Genomic DNA, 21755 nt, shown 5'->3' with positions numbered 1-21755 from the left:
TGAGTACTAAATACTTGGAATAAAAAGGAAGCTAAGAAATACTAGCATCGGAAGGTGTTTAGAGCTACTTCAGCTCGGAGAAATAATGTGTGTATCTCTAGTGATCCTCCTGATTCTTTATTCATTCTAGGACTGATGCCTTTACAATAATATTACAGTCATCAAAATTAGGCTTTCGGACCTTAGAGTAAAATACAAATTATAAGTATAATTATATTAATGAATTTGATCAGAAAAAAATAAACGATAATAATTAACAGAATATATAAAGTAAAAATAGAACAAATAAAATAAAACCATATATCATATCAATTATTATAAAGGACTAACTTCTAATAAAAAAATAATATAGAATAAAATAACTGAATAAGAATAAAATACAAGTAAACTAAAAAAAAAGGTATTTCTTATAATAGATGTATTTACAAGTTTAAACGAAAATAAGAATTATCAAATACAGGAGATAAATAAATAAATAAACTAACAAAGATGGAAATGAAAAATAAAATAAAATAAATACTCTTAACAAATCATAAATCTTAAGGATATAATTCCAATAAAATGAAATAAAGGTAAAACGAATGAAGTAGCAATGTATTATATGTATATAATACTGGATCGAAATATATGTGTATATTCATGCTTATAGATCTTTTATAAATATTAAAAACATCCAATAATCTTTATGTTAATTATCATTTCTCACCTAATTTGATACAATCATTCGTTACAATATCACTTATCCCAATTAGCTAAAAAGAGTAGTGGATCTACATTCAGCTCGAAGATGTGCTATTGTCATTTCAAATCTATTGAAGATATGTGTCACAAATCAAATTAGAGGCGATTGTGTTGAAAGCTTCTCGTTCTGAATGTTTACAAGCCAAAGATATAACTTTGGAAAGTTAGTAGGATATACGAGCCTGATATTTTTAGCCTTATTACCAAGTGCAAATATTTGCTCTGATTGGGTGTTCGTTAGTAAAGGGTTAGTTAGTGTTGAATTTAATCTCCAGTGGGTGCTTGAGTTGGCAAGTGGGAGCTTGCTTTACACAGTCACTGTGGCTTATTGTGTACCGGAAATCCAACCTGGATTCCTCCCATCCCTTTCCATGCCTCATTTGATTTCTATATCCAAACGATAGGATTATATCATCATTGATGGCAAATTTATTTAATAATTTAATTTGAATAATAAAACTATTAGAACAAAAGATATTGTTGAAAATTCTTCTATTTTATCATATTATAAAAACTAATTAGCGGAAGATTTACATATTTAACATATAAAATTTAATTGAAACAAATCTTCCTATCTTACTTTACTTTCCGTTTAAACGGGAGCCTTAAAACATATGGTTAATTGCCCACACTAGCGCAACAGGTGGCCGAATAAAAAAGCACTCACACTCACTAGTGAGGCATTTTTTTTTTCTTGACTTCTATTCTGCTAAAAATTAAGAGTGATTAAGGACACAGCCAAAGCGCTCTCTGGTAGCCGAGGAAAGAGTAGACGAAGGGAAATGGAAGTCACCAACAGGAAGCATTAAAGCATGAAGTAAGTTCACATTTTTCCGCATAATTAACACCATCATCATAATCATCACTAAACCCCAGTCAAAATTAATTAATTATCTCCAGCAATAAATGTTCATTTCGGCCAACAATAGATTTTGTGTTTAACCATTCTCTCTTGTTCAACCAACCTCTATTAATAAATTCTCCGTCTATCACCTTATGCTTTATTTCATTCCATTATTTCATAAAGTCCAATACGAATTCAAAAGTGAAAGAGTGCCTGGCATTGAGTTGAAGGCGCACTTCATGAACTGTTACCTAATAATTATCTTTCGAAGCCAGGTCCTTGCAGTTATTAGCTCAGAGCTTTACTACTGAACAACCTAATCCTAAATCAAAACATTAAATAATTTAATTCATAACAATACGATAGGAAAGGAAAAATAAAGATAGAATTTCGAATCAGAAATAAGCCGTCCGATCTTTTCCGATCGCATTCAAATGTACTCAGTTTCGTTAAACTTTTGTATTCTTGGAAGAAATCAAGTTGATATTCGTAATTTTCACTTCTAAAATCCTTCAAATATGAATTTTTATAGTAAAGGTTATTTGGTCCGAATATTATACCAGATTTTTCAAGAAATTTTTATTAAAGCATATTTAAAATGAATCTTTGTTTCAGAGTTGTTCGTCCATCTTCAGATTTTTTTTACCCAACATCACGTAAGATGACTTATGGATTGCAATATTTATAATTACACTTTTCATACATTTGTTATTTATCTTATAAAACACAATATCTTACTTTTTATCTGCATGCATAATTTCTTATTTTCATAGATCGTCCAAATATAGTACTCTGTCATATATAGAAAATTTTGTAATTAATTAAACATTTAATAAAGACTGTCCTTGGTCAAAGTCATATAATAGATGACAACTATTAAATTTAAATCTAAATATATTTTTCTTGGTTTTTTTGTTGTTTAATACATGTTTTTATTGCATAAATATATAATGTACAATATTTACCATATTGTTTTGGAGTACAACCTTCACAATAAAATTATCTTGAAGCTAATTACATTTAAGAAAGTTATTCTATTTTATATTTTGAAAAGTAAATGGGAAAAAAAATAAACATTATTGAATTAAAATAAAATACGTAACATAGAATAGAATAAAATAAATACCATTGAGTAACATGAAATACATATCATTAATTTATGTTGACATTAATATATTTATGGTTCTTTCCATATCTTTCTTTTATTGCCTAATACCCTTTTGTTTTTCTCATTCATCCAAATTTGTTTAAATAACATGCATTGTATCTAATTTAAGTTTCAAAACACTCTTTATTTATTTTAGAAGTCCAACGTTTCGACCAAATCGGTCATCCTCAACTACAATATTAAATACAAATACAATCTACATTCATCTCAATAATTTTAAAATTTCTTGTACGCTATTCTGCCCAGGTCATCAATTTCGGTCAAAATTACCTAATTTTCCCGCTTTTCAATTTAACCTAATAATTTTTTTTTCTTAACAATATTTATGATTTGTAATTAAAAAATTTTTACTTTCATTAATGCGAAGAGTGACGAAATGGGGGAATTTTGACTAAAATTGATGATCTGGGCAGAATGGCCTACAAGACGTTGTTTAATTATTGAAGTGATTGTAAATTTAGATTCAAGATTGTCTTTTGAGAATGGTCGAATTGGCCGAAACGTTGGCATTTAAAAAAAAACAACGGTATTTTACGACTTAAACTGGATACATTTTTTTATTATTTTTTTTTAATTATCACGTAGCGGCCATTGAGGACCACGTTAATATCAATGGTTAGGCTTCTTTGGGAGTCTTCATTTTCATTCTTCCTATCGCAGTTTCATGATCCTCGACTGCCGTTCTTTTTTTTCTTCAGACCACTTCATACCCCCTTTTTTTCCTCTAGCAATATTGGTGAGATTTTTCAACGTTTTCCTATATCTGTCTATTTAGACAGTCGGTATCTGTAATTTTAAGTCTCTTTAGTTCCTCTCTCATTTCCCTCGTATCCTCTCATGTTTTTGTAGCTAAATATTTTTTTAAAGATCTTCTTCTTCAATCTTTCCTCCTTCTTCCCCTTCATGTGCCCATAGAACATCAGGCTTCTGATTCTTATCTCGAGCTCCAGGTCTTTGATTTTTCTTAAGATCCTCCTCTCTACTTTTAGCAGCTTTTCCAAGTTGGGTAAGCAGGTGGTCTCTCTCCACCCCGTATGAAATCACAGGCCGTATCAAAGTGTTGTAATGTCTTAACTTTGCATTGGAGGAGAGGTTCTTCTTATTGTAAATTGGTGATTTTCTCTCGGATGCTCTCTTTCTCAAAACCGTTGTGACAGATTATTTCTCCCAAGTACTTAAATTTTCTGGTCACTTTTATTTTTCCATATTCAGTGTTTACTATTTTTTTCTTGAAATTTACTTCTGTAGTCATGAGCTCTGTTTTTTCATATGATATTTGTAGGCCTGCTTTTTCTTCTATTATTTGTAGGGTATTTATTTGACTAATAGCGGCTTCCTCTGATTCTGCCAACAGCACGAGATCTTCGGAAAATGCCAAAGAACTCACTTTCACATGATTGATTTTGTTACCTACTATGGCTCCTGAGTTATTTTTTTTTCCAGAATTCCTTCAAGATTTTATGCAGAAATATGTTGAAAAATATTGGAGAAAGAAAAGAGGAGAAGATCCTGAAATTTCAATTTAGATTTTATATCTGTCAGTTTTATCAGGTTTTCTGGTCTACTCCATACTCTTTCAGGATTTCCAGTAGAGTTGTCCTATCCACAGAATCATAGGCCTTTTTAAATTCAACAAAGGAAGTGTAAAGATTTTTCCTTCTGGTAGTGTAGTATTTTATGAGCAAAAATAACTTATTTTTAAAGTTAATACATTAATGACTTGCATTGCATTTAACTATTTACTTGAATGGAAATTCTTATTTTTGTATTTATAGGAGGTAAGTAAAATTTACTCACATCAGTATTTAAGGGTTAACTTAGTAATAAGAACACGCTGGTAGCTTGTGAAGTCTTTTCATTCATAGCATTTAGGCCCTGCACAATCGCAAATATTGTTTAATAGTACATCCTCGGGGGTCACGGTAGCAGAGTGGTAACGCGCCAGTCTACCCACCCGAAGGTTACGAGATCGAGTCCCCGGCTCTACCCGGGATTTTTTCAAGCATATAAATATGCAATACTCACTTACAACCTCCCCCCAGGCATTTGTGAGGCCCGTAAGCCAATGGGTGGCACTCACAAAAATAGACGTGGGAGTGACGAACCCACTCTATGAAAACCTTGTCATGAGACGCGTGATGTATTTCCTACATACATCGCGCGAGGCCTTGGACCTCAATGGTCTGTCGCGCCAATGATAATAATAAGTTAAATTTACTCGCATTAGTATTTAAGGGTTAACTCTAGTAATAAGAACATTCTGATAGCTAGTGAAGTCTTGTCATTCGTAGCATTTAGGCCCTGCACTATCATAAATATTGTTTATTTATATACGAAGCTCTGTGTAACGTGGGGTGAAACGTAGGCTCAATAAAAATAGTATAATCATTTACTATTTGAGTTTTTTTGACCGCACCCGGACCATATTCCATTCATAAATATTGTTTAATTGTACGATCCAATTTATTAAATAAAAAAGAAAAGGTGACGTAGAACGTTTACAAAAACGTTGAATAAAAAAGCTCTGTTCCTCTATGAGCATTCCAGCTTTCGACCTGGTTCCTTTAATTAAAAAAAACGAAGGAAATAAAAAAACAAAAACAAATCTTTCAAAACAAGGAGGGAATGGAATACATCTCCCGCTCTCTGAGGGAGAACAGTCTCCACTAATTTGGCCAGGTTTGTCAGTTTTATCCACCACCCCCCTCCACTCTCTCCGAACGAAGTATTTAATTATACAGGCACTGTCACCAATTGAAATTCCTTATCTATTTCCACCTCTGGTTCATCGTCTGATATTTTTTTACTACCGGGTCATTCTCCGGTCCACGATATATTCATATCTCATTCTAAAACAAAAATAGAGATCAAGGATAGTATAGTTATTAAAAATTATAATGAAAAATTAAAAGCGAATTCAGATAATGACGTTACAAGTTCGTTTTAACATCTGTTTAAAGTCTAAAGTTCAAAAATGAATCTCTTATACTTTAGTTACGAATACTTTACTAAGGTTTAGGAATACTATTAAAGAAGTCTTCTTTGGTTATCTAATGTTTTAACCCTTATACAAGAACACTCATTAAATCTTTCTCACGTAGGGTACGCCTCTGATAGACTGCATTGTGCTATGTATCGAGGCATTAGCCATTAGCCATTATTACAACAACAATATGTCCTTTTGGTCCAATTAGGGTTTTGTGAGTGCCTGTGGGTATTGTGGGGTTTTGTCCTATTTTTGTGAGTGCCGCCCATTGGCTGACGGGCCTCACGAATACCCGAGAGAAGATTGTGAGTGAGTATTGTATAATTTTATGCTTGAAAAAATCCCGGATAGGGCCCCGGGCTCGAACTTGCAATCTATTGGTTGGCAGACAGGCGCGTTACCACGCTGCTACCGTTACCCCCTACCAACCACTACTGAGTTAAAATTTTTTAAAACTATGATTCGATTTTTTAAAAAAATAATTTTTTTAACATACCTATAAATAGTTTAAAAGCAAACCACATTTTTAAAACTCAGGTTTTCATTATTCAATTGTTTAAAAAGAAACATTTTTGGCTTAATATAACATAGCAAACGACGAATATATCTTAGCAGCGTAAGACGGTCGAAATAAGAATTATTACATAAGAACTTGATAAATAAGGTACAATAAAAATCACAACCACCTAAAATACATTATATGCCTTTTTATGTTCGGGCAGTAGAATTTTATTTGCCCTGTAAAAAAAAAAAAAAATGTTTTTTTTGTTATCTACTCACTGAAGTTTTCGATACATAAGCATCGGAACAACTGAATACATCCATGAATAATAACAACGGAAACCATATTTTTTCCGGCTTCTCTCGAATAATAAAACTCAACGTACGTTGGTAAACAAGGAAAATTTTTCTTGTGCATCTTGGAACGACATGTTGGTAACCTATAGGATGATCCTCCAGGAAAGAAGGAACGGTCAGTAGAGGGAAAAGTAAAATAAATGCTACCTATTTATTTTAAATTGTTTTCTATAGTTCGCTTTATTTTTCTGAATTAACGAAAGTTTATAATAAAATTTTAAATAAGATTGGTATCATAAGTAATGTGACACGCTGTAAGGGATAAAATATAAGATAATATAACAGAACTTATATTTCCCAAAAATGGGAAATTTTAATCAGGATTCTGGAATTACCGATTTTTATTTATATCCCAAACGATATCGAATTATTTTAAGTTTTAGGCTTTCTGCTCATAAGAAATATGTTTAAATAGACTGAATTCACATGAGTTAAATTACATGTAATTGTAATTTTGCTTACTATGAAGCAAGAAGTAATTGTAATTGCAATTACTTACCAACAAGATGTAATTGTAAACGAGAATTACAATTACATTAATTTTGTAGGGTACTTCCATTTTCTTAACATATTTACAATAAATGTAAGTGTGTATTACAATTACTTTAGTATAATTGTTCTTCCAAACCACTAATTTTTTATGTTCTGGAAGATTTAACGGTTATCTCAATGTTGTTATCGTTCCACGGAAGCATGCGATTGATGGTGTAATTAAATTACTCTTGTAATGGTTCCTGCTAAACTCTTTCAGTTCGTCAACTGGTTCTTGAGATATCGTTTTCAGATATTAATAACGATAAAAAAAAATTAATTCCCGTTTTTGTCGGCTTACGATTTACTTTTCACCAGTTATATAAAATCACCAGTACACGTACAGAAAGAGTTGAGTGGGAACTATTACAGAAGTAATTTAATTAACTCATCAATCGCATGCTTCAGTTACACGATAATTACACTAAGATAACCGCTAAATCGTCCAAAACATAACAACTTGTATAAAAAGTGGTTTTGAAGAACAATTACACTGAAGTAATTATAAGACACAATTGCATATACTATAAATGTTTATATTAACAGCAATTACTCTACACAATTAATATATTTGTAATTCTCAATTACAAATACTTCTTGACCCATTAAAAAAATCTTTACCATTACAACCCATGAGGGGTTAAGGGTGCAGAACTTTGTAAGGAAGTACTGTTACTAGGCTAACGGCTGTGCAAGGAGGTGATTTGGTAAGAATGACGCTCGACCACTAGATTTTTACTCAATCAAAGGTACCTTATTTATGAGGCTGGGTGGACCCCAGGAGGGCTTCAGAACCCACAGGGTTGACTCACGGTTACAGTGTAACAGGAAAAAGTTTTCTGTCCAGCCAGATTCGAACCTTGGAGAGAGTAGTATCGTGCCTTACCACAGTGCATTATGCACTTAATAAATTAATCTCCATCGCAATGTCCAAAAATACCACTAGTGTTGATAAAATATTTTAACTTTAAGAACAATGGTATTTTAGACATTATGATGAAGTTTTATTTATTCAGTGCACAATGATTTCATAATTTAATTTAATTATGTCGATTACCAATTGATATTGTGATACGATCCTTGAAACGTTGGTGTATTAAGTTAATAAAAAAGTGTTGAGACCACATGGATAAAAAATATAATTAAATGTCAATATGTCAAGATACTTATTTTTCAATGCCCTTAATCATCTTTTGTTAATTACATTTCGCTAAAGAAATGCTCCTATTTCTGCCTATTTACATTTTAAGGAGGCATAAATGTCATTATTTTATGATAGCTGTTGATTATAGACTTTTCATATCAAAAACTAGGTAATGGGGTTTTTTTTTTTTTTTTGTATCAGATTTACTCTAACCTAACACTAAAATTTAATTATAGGATTACTTAACCATTGCCACCTTTGAGGTACTCTTGAAAGTTGGTTGAAGGAGGAATTTGTTTATAGCTAATGTTTTGGCTATGATAGTTTAATAGGATCCTTGAAAATGACCGGAATGGCTGAAAAGTTGTAGTGTTAAGATAATAAAATTAATCTTGAGACCAAATGAACTTTTTTTTTTTTTTTATAAGTACTAACCAAATCTGTCTCAAACAAAAATTTGCATTATATATATTTTTAATTTACCTTCGATTGCTGCGTGTTCGTTCTAAATTGATTGAAACTATACGGTAATATCTGCCCAAGAGGATATAAGCAAAGATACGGGTTATAACCGAACCATGAATATGCAACAGAGATTAGATAAATGAAGCAATGAATTGTCATTGAGCAGGGCAGTTAGTATTCGTGAGGACCCCTAGCGTGTCAGATACAGGTGTCAGGCTGAAGAATGCTCTATCGAGTGGAACCAATGGCCACTGCGCTTCATTGGACATCGCTTCAGCCAATCAGCTAATTCACTGCCCCAATGACGTCCTCTTCATGTTGCGAATAACGAACAAACTAACATTAATCGTTACATAAAAATAACTATTAATAAAACTTAATCACTATTCCTCACTTCTTATGATAATTTATTTATTTACCTCTATAACAGCTTAGAGTTCAGATTGGCTCAGTAAGAAAGATAAGAAACGAACCTCAAGTAACAAAATAATAAAAAAAAAAAAAATTAAAAAGAAAAAATATATATATATTAACCTCCTCAACATAAAAGTTGATCTCGCATCATTTATGACATATAAATTCATCTATTGTTTTCTCCTTTTCTCGTTCTAGCTATTTTTAATGTTTAAAATTATATAATTTTATTATGTGCACGAATCATTAACAAAATGTAGTATTTACTTACATAAAGTTGTACGAACCCATGTATAGTATGGAAACTGGATATCAATTTATTATAATATATTTTTTAGATAGCATTATATTTTATAATTGTTCATATATTCTCTACTCATAGATATACGTGATATTTTATTGTTATTATTTTTTAAGCGTTTAATTTTATTCGTATCAAGGAAGAATTATTTTTCTCTTGTATTTACGGTATATGAATTCATATTTTTGTTCTTCATTTCTAGTTTTAGCTATCATTTATGTCATTTAGGCAAACTATATTTGTATGGCAGCTTTTATCAAGAACAAATTAACAGATACCAGTAATAATAAAAAAAATATAAAACATTAGTATCTAAAATTAAAATATATAGGAATTGTTTTAGATACATAGAAAATATTTAAAAATTGTCCTATCATATACAATTCATAAAACATCTACACATAATAATAGTATAATAAATTTAAGTGTTTGTGAAAAATTAATTTCTTCAAAGACAAACTTTTAATATTTGTATTAACCCACTAAAAGACTTAAAACATCTAGAACCATTTTTTTCTACCAATTTTATTTTTTATTTTTTTTGTAAATCTTGTTAAATAAAACATACCTCGTTTACAGACAATTTGATGCTAAAAAACTTATATTGGTTAAAAAATAGTGAGATATTAAAAACAAAAACCTAAAATATTTTCTAATTTTAATTTCTTCAATGCTTCAAAAAAAAAGAATAATATAACCTTTTTTAAGAAGTATGAAATTAGATGAGGCAGCTATTTACGTTCAACAGAAATTAAAGATACAGTTTTTTCGAAAAATATTGTTGTTGTTTTTTTTTTCAAATAACGAGAAATTAACATTTAGCGAATTTAATTCGATCATCAAAATTGATAAAATATTTTAAAATTTATAAAGTATTCATTAAAAAAAAATACAAACACAATTAATTTCTTTAAAGACAAACTTTCAATATTTGTATTAACCCACTAAAAGACTTTAAACATTTAGAACTATTTTTTTCAACAATTTAATTTTTTTTTTGTAAATCTTGTGTGGTATGTTTACAGACAATTTGATGCTAAAAAAGTTATATTGGTTAAAAAATAGTGAGATATTAAAAACAAAAACCTAAAATATTTTCTAATTTTAATTTCTTCAATGCTTCAAAAAAAAAAGATTAATATAACCTTTTTTAAGAAGTATGAAATTAGATGAGGCAGCTATTTACGGTCAACAGAAATTAAAGATACAGTTTTTTCGAAACATATTGTTGTTGTTTTTTTTTAAATAACGAGAAATTAACATTTAGCGAATTTAATTCGATCATCACAATTGATAAAATATTTTTAAAATTTATAAAGTATTCATTAAAAAAAAATACAAACACAATACTGTTACAACCTATGCAGTAGCAGTGGTTCATTATTTTGTTAGGTAATACTGTTTCTTGGACAGTTGTACAAGGAGGAGTTTATTATGACCGCATTTCTGGTCGTATTCGACAAACAAGGGTGTTATCTAAAGAGTAAAAAAAAAAATCTATTCTAACCACGGTCAGGGATCAAGTTTTCATTTTGTAGGACTACCAAAGAAATAAATATAAACCTACCAGGCCAGATTCAAACCGGTGTCGCTACAGTTATGAGCCAGTGAAAGATGGCGCAAAGCAGCCTCGGGAAGTGATTTGTTCATGTTCACACTCAACGGTGAAGTTTTTCCTCTAATTGAAATTTATCAGCTCAAAGCTCAAGAGCTCTAAAACCCACTAGGTCACTCAAGGCTGAACTGGTCAAATTTTGGTTTACTGAGGCTGGTGCAACCCCTTAATGTATTTATTAAATTTTACAACAAAATATGTTTTACTTTCTTTACACAATCTTAATTTTTTTAAATAATTAAAAAAGTCTTGTGACGTATCGATTTAAAAAAACATTTCTGCTGTAAAGGACTAATATTTTTGTTATGTAACTGTAAAACTGGAAGTTTCTTTGCGTTTAAAAAGAATAAGGAAGTAATTAAAGAAACTGATAAGAAGGGCGAACAGTAAGTAATATAATTATATTATAAATTAGCATTAATTAAAGCTCTTTTTTTCTGAGTTATTAATGATTTGAAAAAAAAAACACATAGAAGGCCGGCGCAAAGGTCCTATCAGCGCTCACGACCTTCGCGTCATGCAAGTATAGCATAACTTCTGCGCCGCACAAGGATCCTAATCAGCCGATTCCCTGCTTCGGAAGTAAAAACACAACTGCAGAGTTTTGTTGAATCGACTTTATGTTTTGGCGGACTCAAAAATGCTTTTAATAGATTTTAGTACATCGATACAATTTTACTAATTAAAATGTCGTTTACATTCTAAGATTTAGTAAACGCATTTTTGAACAACCAATTTTACATTTTTGTCATTTTACTAAGTATAAAGTTGATTCATTATACTTCCGGAGAGGTTATATGTGTAAAACAATATGTTTGTTTACACATTTTTATTTTCCCTAATTTAAGATATATTTTATCCTTCGTAAAATCATATGCTCCCTACTTTGTCACAAATAAAATTATTCACAAAGACCTTAATGTTCTATTTGTAACCGATCTAGCCCTAACCAGATACAAATCCTTCCATTACAAACCCTAACCACTCAAACCCATTAGTTTCTAATCTTGCTTCCTCTTTTATTCCGGACAATCCTCCGAGGCGTCTGAAAATAAGATGGCCTCGAGACCTTATATTGTAAAAATGTTTTTAGAGTGCTACCATTGGGTAGTTTCTTTACAAGCTTGTACCATACCATTATGATTTCCTTAAATTTACTTGTATTTATGTACAAAAAAAAGGATATATTTTTTGTTTATAATTATTAATATATTTATATAAAAAATGTTTTTATTGTTTATTTATATGTGTATATACTATCAATAAATAACAATATTTGACAGAATTTATGACAAAAATAGAAGATAACTTATAAAAAATAAAATAATTTATATTACGATAATAGTAATAATAAGATTTAGGGAAGTTATAGTAACATAGAATTTTCAATCATTATAAAACAAGTCAAATAGAATGTTTGACAATTAGCAATGGACTGAATTACCATTAAACGTTTTTCAAAATAAATAAAAAATTACATTAGCTCCGAAACGTTAGTGTACTATAAGAAAGACTGTAAACTGCTGATCACGATAGGAAGAATGGTTCTGGAAAACTCGTTGCAATTTTTTATTGGTTGGTTCAGAGTAAAAAGGGGAGAGGGTAGCAGCTAAGGAGGAGGGAAAAAAAAAAAAAGACGGCTTCATTAGCAAACCTTCCCTGATCAATTTGCTTGATGTATTATCAAGTCACAACATTACTGCCTTGAATAATCTATTCTAATTTGCTGAGACAAAAAAAAATGAATAAATGTGATTTTGTGGTGAGAAATTATTTTCTTCTACATTTCTTAAATTTCATTAATGAGTCAGCATATTGGATCCTTTTATTATTCTTTTCTCCTCCTCATAATTAAAGTTTAAACTAGCTTTAAAATAAACAGAAGACGGTCCGGGTGCGGTCAAAGAAAAACTCCATTAGTGATTAAACTATTTTTATTGAGCCAACGCTTCACCTTAAGTTGGAGGGCGAGCTTCATCGGGACAGAAAAAGAAACAAACACTTAAACATAAATGAAGATAAAAACTAAACATAAAATAAGAATAATAAAAATTTATAGAAAATTAATAGAAACGGAAATAATAACAGATAAAATAAAGAACCTACAACTTGGGAAACCCAACCACAATCCGAAGAATGAATCCCAGGCTGCAGCAGGACATCCTATTATAGGTTCTATATTTATCAGTTCTGTTATTGTCACTCGAAAATTTTATTTTATTTTTTTTCTCTTTATCTTTTTGTTACATCAATTTTATATCATCATTTCCCATTAGAAGTCAATTATTTATTTTGTTAAATCCATAAAAGTAATTATGAAAGGAATATGGTCCGGGTGGGGTCAAAAAAACTCAAATAGTAGAATTATACTATTTTAGAAGATAACTTATAAAAATTAAATAATTTATATTACGATAATCGTAATAATAAGATTTAGGGAAGTTATAGTAATAATAATAAAAAAAAATGTAATAGTATAATTCTAATTATGTAATAGTATAATTCTACTATTTGAGTTTTTTTGACCGCACCCGGACCATATTCCTTTCATCTTTCCACACGGTCAACCAACATCTTCCAGTATTCCATAAAAGTCATTGTTTTTTAAAATTAAATTTATTCTTTCTTTTATTAAGAATTATTATTTTAATCTAGTTATTTTAACTTTTTTTTAAAAATTTATAACGTTGTTGTTAGCTGTGTCTTTTGTAAGAGACTATACCTCTCCCCCCATAATCAAATGTTAAAAAAAATTACCTCTTACATTAAACATGTAAGGCCCACCAAGGTATTAAATAAATAAACTGTTTGACCTTAAGGTCATTATAATACTTTTTAATATAAAACGTTCAGGTCATATAATTTTATATAAAATCCGATTTAATTAATTTATGATAAATAAAAAAATTAAGAATAATGGGTAGTATTAACAATACCGAAATACCTCTTTCAAACTCCTGATAACGGACAAATTGGAACCCCTGGCTGTCCGTTGTAAAGAGGTTTCTTAGTATTATTATTCTTAAATTACAAAAACATTTAATGAGATAAAGTTTTTTTTTAAAATTATAATTTATGTCTAAAACTTGATTTTTTTAAACTACTTTGTTCTTTATCAAAGAATCCATTATTTTATAATTAGGTCATGACACTAATGACTGTCCTTGTGGTATGCTCCAACTACCAACAAGAAAGAAGGGATTGTTCATGTTTTCTTTTCAATGAATAAATAAGTTTTTGATTTAATTACAATATATTTATAAAACCTATTCCTCAACATTCCTAAGAAGAAAATATGATTGCCTCCAAAGTTTTATTGCCCGGAAGCTAAATAAAACTTAACAGCAGTAGAGGCACCAAGCAATAACAGGTAAAGTACCAGTTAGTCGAGCCATTACCACCCTGGTATAAGGCCTACTAACATTGGATTCTGGAGCAATTGTCATTTGAGAGTCCGGTCGGGGTATACGAAAATAACAAGAATTGAAAGGTCTTATCCGAGAAGGAAAACCGGAGGGTGCAATTTAAAAATAAAGTCCCACGGCAATCTTAAGAAAGAGTGGTACTCTATTGCAAGGTAGAAACGAGTTTACAACAGCTGATGGAAGTAGTTACTAGAATTGGAACAGGTGCAGGGAAATTACTTGGCAATAGATTCAGGAAAGTTCTAGGCAAAAATAAAAAGTATTGCGGGTTGGGAAAGTTCTACGGGTAAAATATTAAACGATAATCATAGTCGACTTGTAAGAGATACTTTGCAAGGACCTGTTTTTTTTAAACAAAGTTATAAATAGTGGCTCTAAAAATAAACTAAAAATATAATAAACTATTGCATCCTGTATATTGGGGAAAATTTGGCGATTAAACGTTATCATGAACAAATCACCTCCTTGCATCACCATAGTTTGGTTTGACTTCACAGTGCTGTCTGATGATAAATTTGTTTAATTTGTTTAACGGACCGAACGTGGATTGCAGACCACTGGAAAGGGGAGGTCTGAGAGAGTGAGATAGGGAGAATAAAATCATCAAGTTAATGAAATAAAATTGTTAAATGTAATGAAATTGTTAAATTGTTAAAAAAAAACAAACTAAAAACTAAAATAAAATATTTGTAGACGAGAGTATTGATTGTAAAGGAAAAGGGAAGAAAAAACAATTATTGTCATATCATCTGAATATATATAAATATGTATTGTATATATGTCCGATCATGAATTTATTAGTATGCTGTGTATTGTAGCAACCTAATGTAATAATTGGGCAGCATAGCTAAATAAAGCCTCTCTCTCTCTCTCTCTCTCCCTCTCTCTCTCTCTCTCTCTCTCTCTCTCTCTCTCTCTCTCTCTCTCTCTCTCCCCCTCTCTCCCTCTCCCTCTACGTTTTTTTATTATTCACAACTTTTATCATTTACTTTTATTCAATTATTCATAAGTTTACTCAAATCTTAGTAGTTGAATAAAAATTATACGAAATCAAATTATATCATAATGGATGAAATAATCATTTCCGAAATGAATACTTAGCAAATAATTTATTTATAAATTTCTAATCCTGACTAGTTTATTTAAGTTAATTTTAGAAAGTGAAGAGTAGATGTCTTGATGGATACTATCAAATACGTTACACTATGGCTGTCACAGTCACCCCCTTTTTTTTTTTAATTTATTTTTTGAAACTTACAACTATATTAAAAAATATGTAATACGTAAATTTGATGTTAGTTATACAATGAATGAGAATAAAATGACTGTTAGAAATTAGGAACATTGATGTTTTTACTAAGGATTGTAAGAATTGAATAAGAGAGGAATTCGACGGTTTAGTGGAACCCTAGTGCTTAACTCTTGATAGCCCTTATGATAGGCATATAAATGGGTCTTTTTGTAATTAGTTTAAAATTTAGAACGTTGTTGATTGTTGACTAGTGATTGTTGCAATTGTAGGGATCTACACTGAGGGGCAGGAAGTCATATATTTACGTTCAAGGGGAAATGTCATTTCGTGGAACTGCAAGGAATTTATTTTAGTCCTGAATTGACCGTTTAAACGTGTTTCAACGTGACATTAGATTCACTGCCGCAACATGCACTGTAAAGTTTCAGGCTAGACTCAGTGTGACAATACTGTTATGCAGTTCTAACCTTTTCAGTGACTGTGTGAGTAACTACCTTGGCAGTACAGGACACCGCGTATACTGATTGGATCAGGCGAGACTATAGCACTACAGTTCTGCATGCGTAATAATAAAACTTCAAACTTCGATAGTACTGCCATGAGAGTAAATGTAACAGTTTAAGTGATGACAACCGCCACCGTAAAACTTAGACTTCAGCCGCAAAAAGAACTGCTAAAATCTGCTAAGTAAATTGAACCCTATAAATTGTTGCGGTGTAAACTTCCAATATTTCCACAGAAATTCCTGAGAACGGAGTAAATAATTCCTTTCCAAGGAATGGACACATAGTCCACCATAAATATGAAAATGAATTTAATAATTTGTTAAATAATCTTTTGATTTAGGGGTTTGAAAAAAAGTTTAAGAGCCACGAGATACGTATCTCTTTTTTAATTAATAACCATTTTATATGGCTTTGTATAAAAGTCTCTCAATAACAATAAACAAAATAATTTTAAAAATTCCATTTTCATTAGCTAGGGTTTCATTAATTTTTAATTTATTAGCAATATTGGCTTTTGAAACAAATTATGTTGTTTGTGGAAAGAGTAATTGTTTAGTAAAAAAAAACGTTCTCAAACTAAACAAAAAAAAGGATCACGTGTACTCTGTTAATTGGAACAGAGATGATTTAATAATTTCATATTACTCAGGATGTATTAGCATTTAATCGAATACATTTAATGAAGACAAATATGTAAACAAGGAAACTAATATAAACCAAGGTAAAAAAAAAAAAAATGAAATCCATATTAGAATAAAGTCGACTGTCATAAAGTGTGCTACTTCGTCAATAGTTACTCGTCTGTCTAAGAGCATCATGTCATACGAACGTTCAATGTTAGGGTGTAAATAGTGGCCCGGCTTCTTAATCCATGTAAAAAATATTTATATTATAAATAAATATTTTTTGTTTATTCAGGTTGTTACTTTGCTGACCGCACCCCCCGACCATCTTCTCCAATCAAAATTTCTTTCTTTTTTTAAGGAAATAACTATTTTATTTCATATTGTACTCGAGTAATTTTAACTTAAAATATTATAAGTACATTAACGTATGTTGTACATGAGATAAGAATTGTTTACTAAATTACTTAAAATTGTTAATTACAATAACTTCCAACTTACGAATTTAATTTAATCAATTACATAGGTATTCACTCATTTTTAAATTTGATTTAATCGATTGATAAATAATTCGTCGCTGAGTACATCTATATTTGATTATACTGGAAGATTATTGACTGACCGTGTGAATAGATGAATGGAATATGGTCCGGGTGCGGTAAAATTTTATTTTATTTATTATAATTTTGTAAATATCTCTTCTCCCCCTCTATTATATACATCACCATTTATTGTTTACCTAATTTAAATATTTTTTTACAATGTTTACTTTAAAATTATTTTCGTTATTGTGGCATACTAAACTGCCATCCCCACTCCTCCCAATACAAACGGCTCACTCTGACTTTGACTACCGTCAAAACAGGTATGAATTCTGTCTCATTATTTGATTTTATTCTTTACTTTTTTTCATCTCTTAATTTGTACCTTCTTTAATATTTCTTCTCTTATTTTATCTCTTATCTATCTGTTACTATTACCCTTTTCATTTAGTGTTTACAACCTTTTTATTTTTCTTATTATATTTTACTTTTCATTTTATACCCCTGTTATTTTCCTCTTACGTTTTTTTTTTGTTTTTTTTGTAACTATTTCAAGTGTTTGTATCTTTTTTAGCCCGAACGAAGCCCTGCAACGTGGGGCGAAACGTTGGCACAATAAAAAAAGTATAATTATTTACTATTTGAGTTTTTTTGACCGCACCCGGACTATATTTCATTCATACTTGATTATATCTTGTACCCAGTACTCATATACTTTTTACTCAAAGTCAAAAAAGTAATCAAGTACTGCCCAACTCAGCATTTCATAGCAAGAGTTAGGCTGTAGTTTGTTAAAGATTAATTCGCTCTGATTTTTTTTTCTGCCTGTTCCTAATTTATTTAGCGAATATAGGTTGATTTATCCGGAAAGGCGCTGCGGTTAAAACTTTTGTCCCGGTTAATCTTCCATAGAGATCCCGTTGGGATTATCCGCTCGAGCGGAGAACAGTTTTTATTGCGGTTTTCACTTTGGAGGATGGCCAACTTGCCCCTTTCTTATCGCCTACCCACCCCCATAGCGAAAGTGATTCCCCTCCAATCAACGTTACGTGTCCTCCTCCTTTTTGTAATCCCCTGGTTTTTCCTCAGTTGGCGTCAATTAAACTATTCCGAACCCTCTTAAACTCGTTATTTATAAGATAATTTAGTTTTTGTGAGAAGCTCTTTAAAGTAACATGCTCCTTGAACGAAGAAAAAATCAGTTCATTAATAAATTATAACTACGTTCATTATTTATACAAAAAATGAACTAGTAATTTTCCTTTGGAAGTATTTGGAGTAATTTTTATCAAAAATACTAAAATGTATAAATTATACTACCTGTAATACCTGAGGAGGTATCGGCAATAAATCTAACCGCCATTTCAGGCTTTAAATTTACCACGGAGAAGGAAACACTTTACCAATGTGTTTTTCATACTTTTATATATAAGAAATTAGTCAATTGTCAATTCCATTGCCATAAATTAAGTGACACTTATTTCTAAGCATAGTAGAAAGTAAACACTTAAAAAAAGCAGAAAAATCAAATAAGAGACAGTACGGTTATGAAAGTAAGTTTAAATGAAGGAGAGGGAAATGGTTTATTTAATAAATAATACTGATCGAAAAATTAAGAATACTGCAATGTAGAAATAAATAAATAAAATAAATTATTGGATATACAAAAGCTAGCATATATTACTTAACAATGATATTTTTTAAAAAAAAATAACAAACTACTTGTAAATAAAATATAATTAATTTTATTTAAGTTCAATATTATTTTATTTTCCTCCTCCTCCTTCTTAAACCTAGCTACATTACATTTTTACTTATTCATTTATTCCTTCTTTTTGTTCTCAACGATTTCTATCCTATGCTCTTTATAATAATTACTCATATCTCCCTTCTACATTGACCGCCTGACATATATTCAAATTATTACACGAGTTCAATTTAAATTAAAAGCTTCAAAAAATGACTTAAAACATTATCTAAATTTATAATAAATAAAAATATAATTTTTAGTCTCAACGTCCGAAAAAGAATGAATTAAAAAATAAATCGGCTATTGATCGATACTATTTATAAAAAAACTCGGTAGAAAAACAATGCACATCACAAGAAATATTCCTGAAAACTGTTATGTTTTTACAAATTTAAAGTAACAAATTTATTATATACCCCGCGATACGTCCGATCAAAATATTGAATGTTTCTGCATAAAGTGACACTTATTAAAAGCCATGGCTAGACAAATATTATTTAATTAATTTATTATGATAAATGAAAAAAAAAAAATCCAAAATATTTCACATAACTCGTTCTTTTGTTCTCTGCATCTAGGAAACATTTATCCGGGTCTTCGACAACCAATTTCTTTGTTAATTGGTTTCTTGAATAATGGAAATATTTTTTAAATTAATAATCTAGAATTTAATATATATATATAATCTGTGTCTATAGCTAGTATTGTATCGTACCTTATAAGGTCCAAGATCAGTGACCGAGCAAGACAGTACAGCTTCCCTTCCAAGGGCCACTGTAGCGTTCTTAATTGGACCGGAAAAATCAGGTTCTTCGTCGCTTCCCTCAGCTCCAACCTCTGTAACATACAACAAATAATAATAATAATAAAAACAGTAAAGACAATTCGAATACAGATATATAAGCAAAACAGTTATTATAGGTGGTCTACGCCAAAAAAAAAAAAAGAAAGGGACTTAAACACCCCTGTGGAAGCTCTGGATTACGTTGAGGTCCATAGGACCGTCCCACATTGTAAATGAACCTGAAACGGAATACAATCATAGGCTCCTATTACTCTGCCACTCCCCTGGAGTTCACAATAAGGCCCGCCTTTTTGACTTCACATTACCGGGCAGTCCACCTCGGCCTGTAGTGTACTCCTCCTTTAAGATTGATGGTATTATTTTTTATACATTAAAACTATAGGAAAATCTATGAATGAAAAATGCAATTTGTTAGAAAATACCCTGCTGAATGAAGATATATCATTGGTTAGAAAAAACAAAACAATAAATAACAAAATGATGACTGAAAACTGAAAAGTCAAAATTCTCGCTCACCATCTTGAAACCTACCTACTGCATGAAAAAGAATATTAACACATAATTTAATTTTTAAAATTTGGGATCTGATAAAGCCCATTACGTGCATTAAAGCTCCCGAGGTATAACTTTTCATAAACTAAACTTATCTTTTCATTTGAAAATAAATCATCAATTTTTGAAAATTATTTTAGCAAATATCATACAAACTACTATGGTAGGAAGATAATCATTAGAAACTATTTTACGGTACATTCACTAAGCATTAATTGGAGTGCTTACAAATATGTGATCATAAAAAAAGAGCCCTAAGGTATTTGTCGAACTAAATTTACAAAACATTGATTTTTTTCTTCATTCGAAAATAAAATGTTTTTTGAAAAATTATATTTCAATAGCTATAGGACGTACAGATGTCTATTAGCACTTAGATTAAAGCAAGATAGACAAAACATGAAGTTTTTTATTATGAATATATTAAAGAAAGTGGCCACTTAAAATCGAAAAAATGTAGTACTATAACACAAAAACTGTAGTACTTTAATAAGTTAAGAATTTTCCAAAATGTTAATCAGCTTTAAGTAATTCTAAACTCATTCAATTTTTATACCAGTATTTTTTAAGGTTCCATGAAATAAGAAATTTTCTCACTATGTAATATCGAATTCAGAAGCCAAGAAATATACATAAGTAATACGCTATTTTCAATATATATGAATAGTACTTACAAGACGAAAATATTATTATGCATATACAATTTTGTGTTTTTTTAATTCATCATAGATAAAATTATCAACTGGTAATGTTTTTAACTAGAGCGTTTTTTCTAAATATATATTGTATGATATCTGTTTATTAAACCAAAAATAATTTTTGATTTCTAATTGCTTTAATTTATTCGTAAAACTTTATCATTTTGGAATCATCGATCATTTAATCAAACCATTTAAAACTACGAATCAAGATGCAACATAATACCAGAGGAGAAATATTTAATAATTTATAAATTCTAATATCATATAGTTCTATTACTTTATTTAAACTTTGGATACTTTTGTGACTTATTTTTTCAAGTTCACGAAATGCTTTAAAATATTCACTTTCAGTTTGTTCCTTTCTAAAGAGGAAAAAACCTTATATAATTGAAAAAGTTGAAAATTGAGTTTGGAGTGCGTGAACAATTTTATTTTCTTCAGCCTCCTGTGAAGCCACAGGTCTCGTTTTAAAGGTCATTCTTTTTTCCCTCTAATATATGCAAAATGTCAAGGTTAGTTGAACAAACTTTTA

General features: G+C 30.1%; 1 protein-coding gene across 1 annotated transcript in view; it reads right to left on the bottom strand.

Moving 5' to 3' along the window:
- LOC106681839 (lachesin) overlaps positions 1–20002 on the bottom strand; it is a gene marked incomplete at its 5' end in the record, with an annotated part of 271331 nt that extends 251329 nt beyond the window's left edge. Inside the window, 1 exon segment of the mRNA XM_067049762.1 lies at positions 19881–20002. Within this exon segment, the coding sequence (XP_066905863.1) occupies positions 19881–20002 (122 nt within the window).
- Positions 20003–21755: the final 1753 nt, after the last annotated feature.

The sequence above is a fragment of the Halyomorpha halys genome, unplaced genomic scaffold (genome assembly GCF_000696795.3).
Source record: "Halyomorpha halys isolate HHAL.00 unplaced genomic scaffold, Hhal_1.1 Scaffold368.1, whole genome shotgun sequence".
In the NCBI taxonomy this organism is placed as follows: domain Eukaryota; kingdom Metazoa; phylum Arthropoda; class Insecta; order Hemiptera; family Pentatomidae; genus Halyomorpha; species Halyomorpha halys.
The sequence above is the reverse complement of the archived record's forward strand: the minus strand, read 5'-3'. Positions and strand labels throughout refer to the sequence as shown.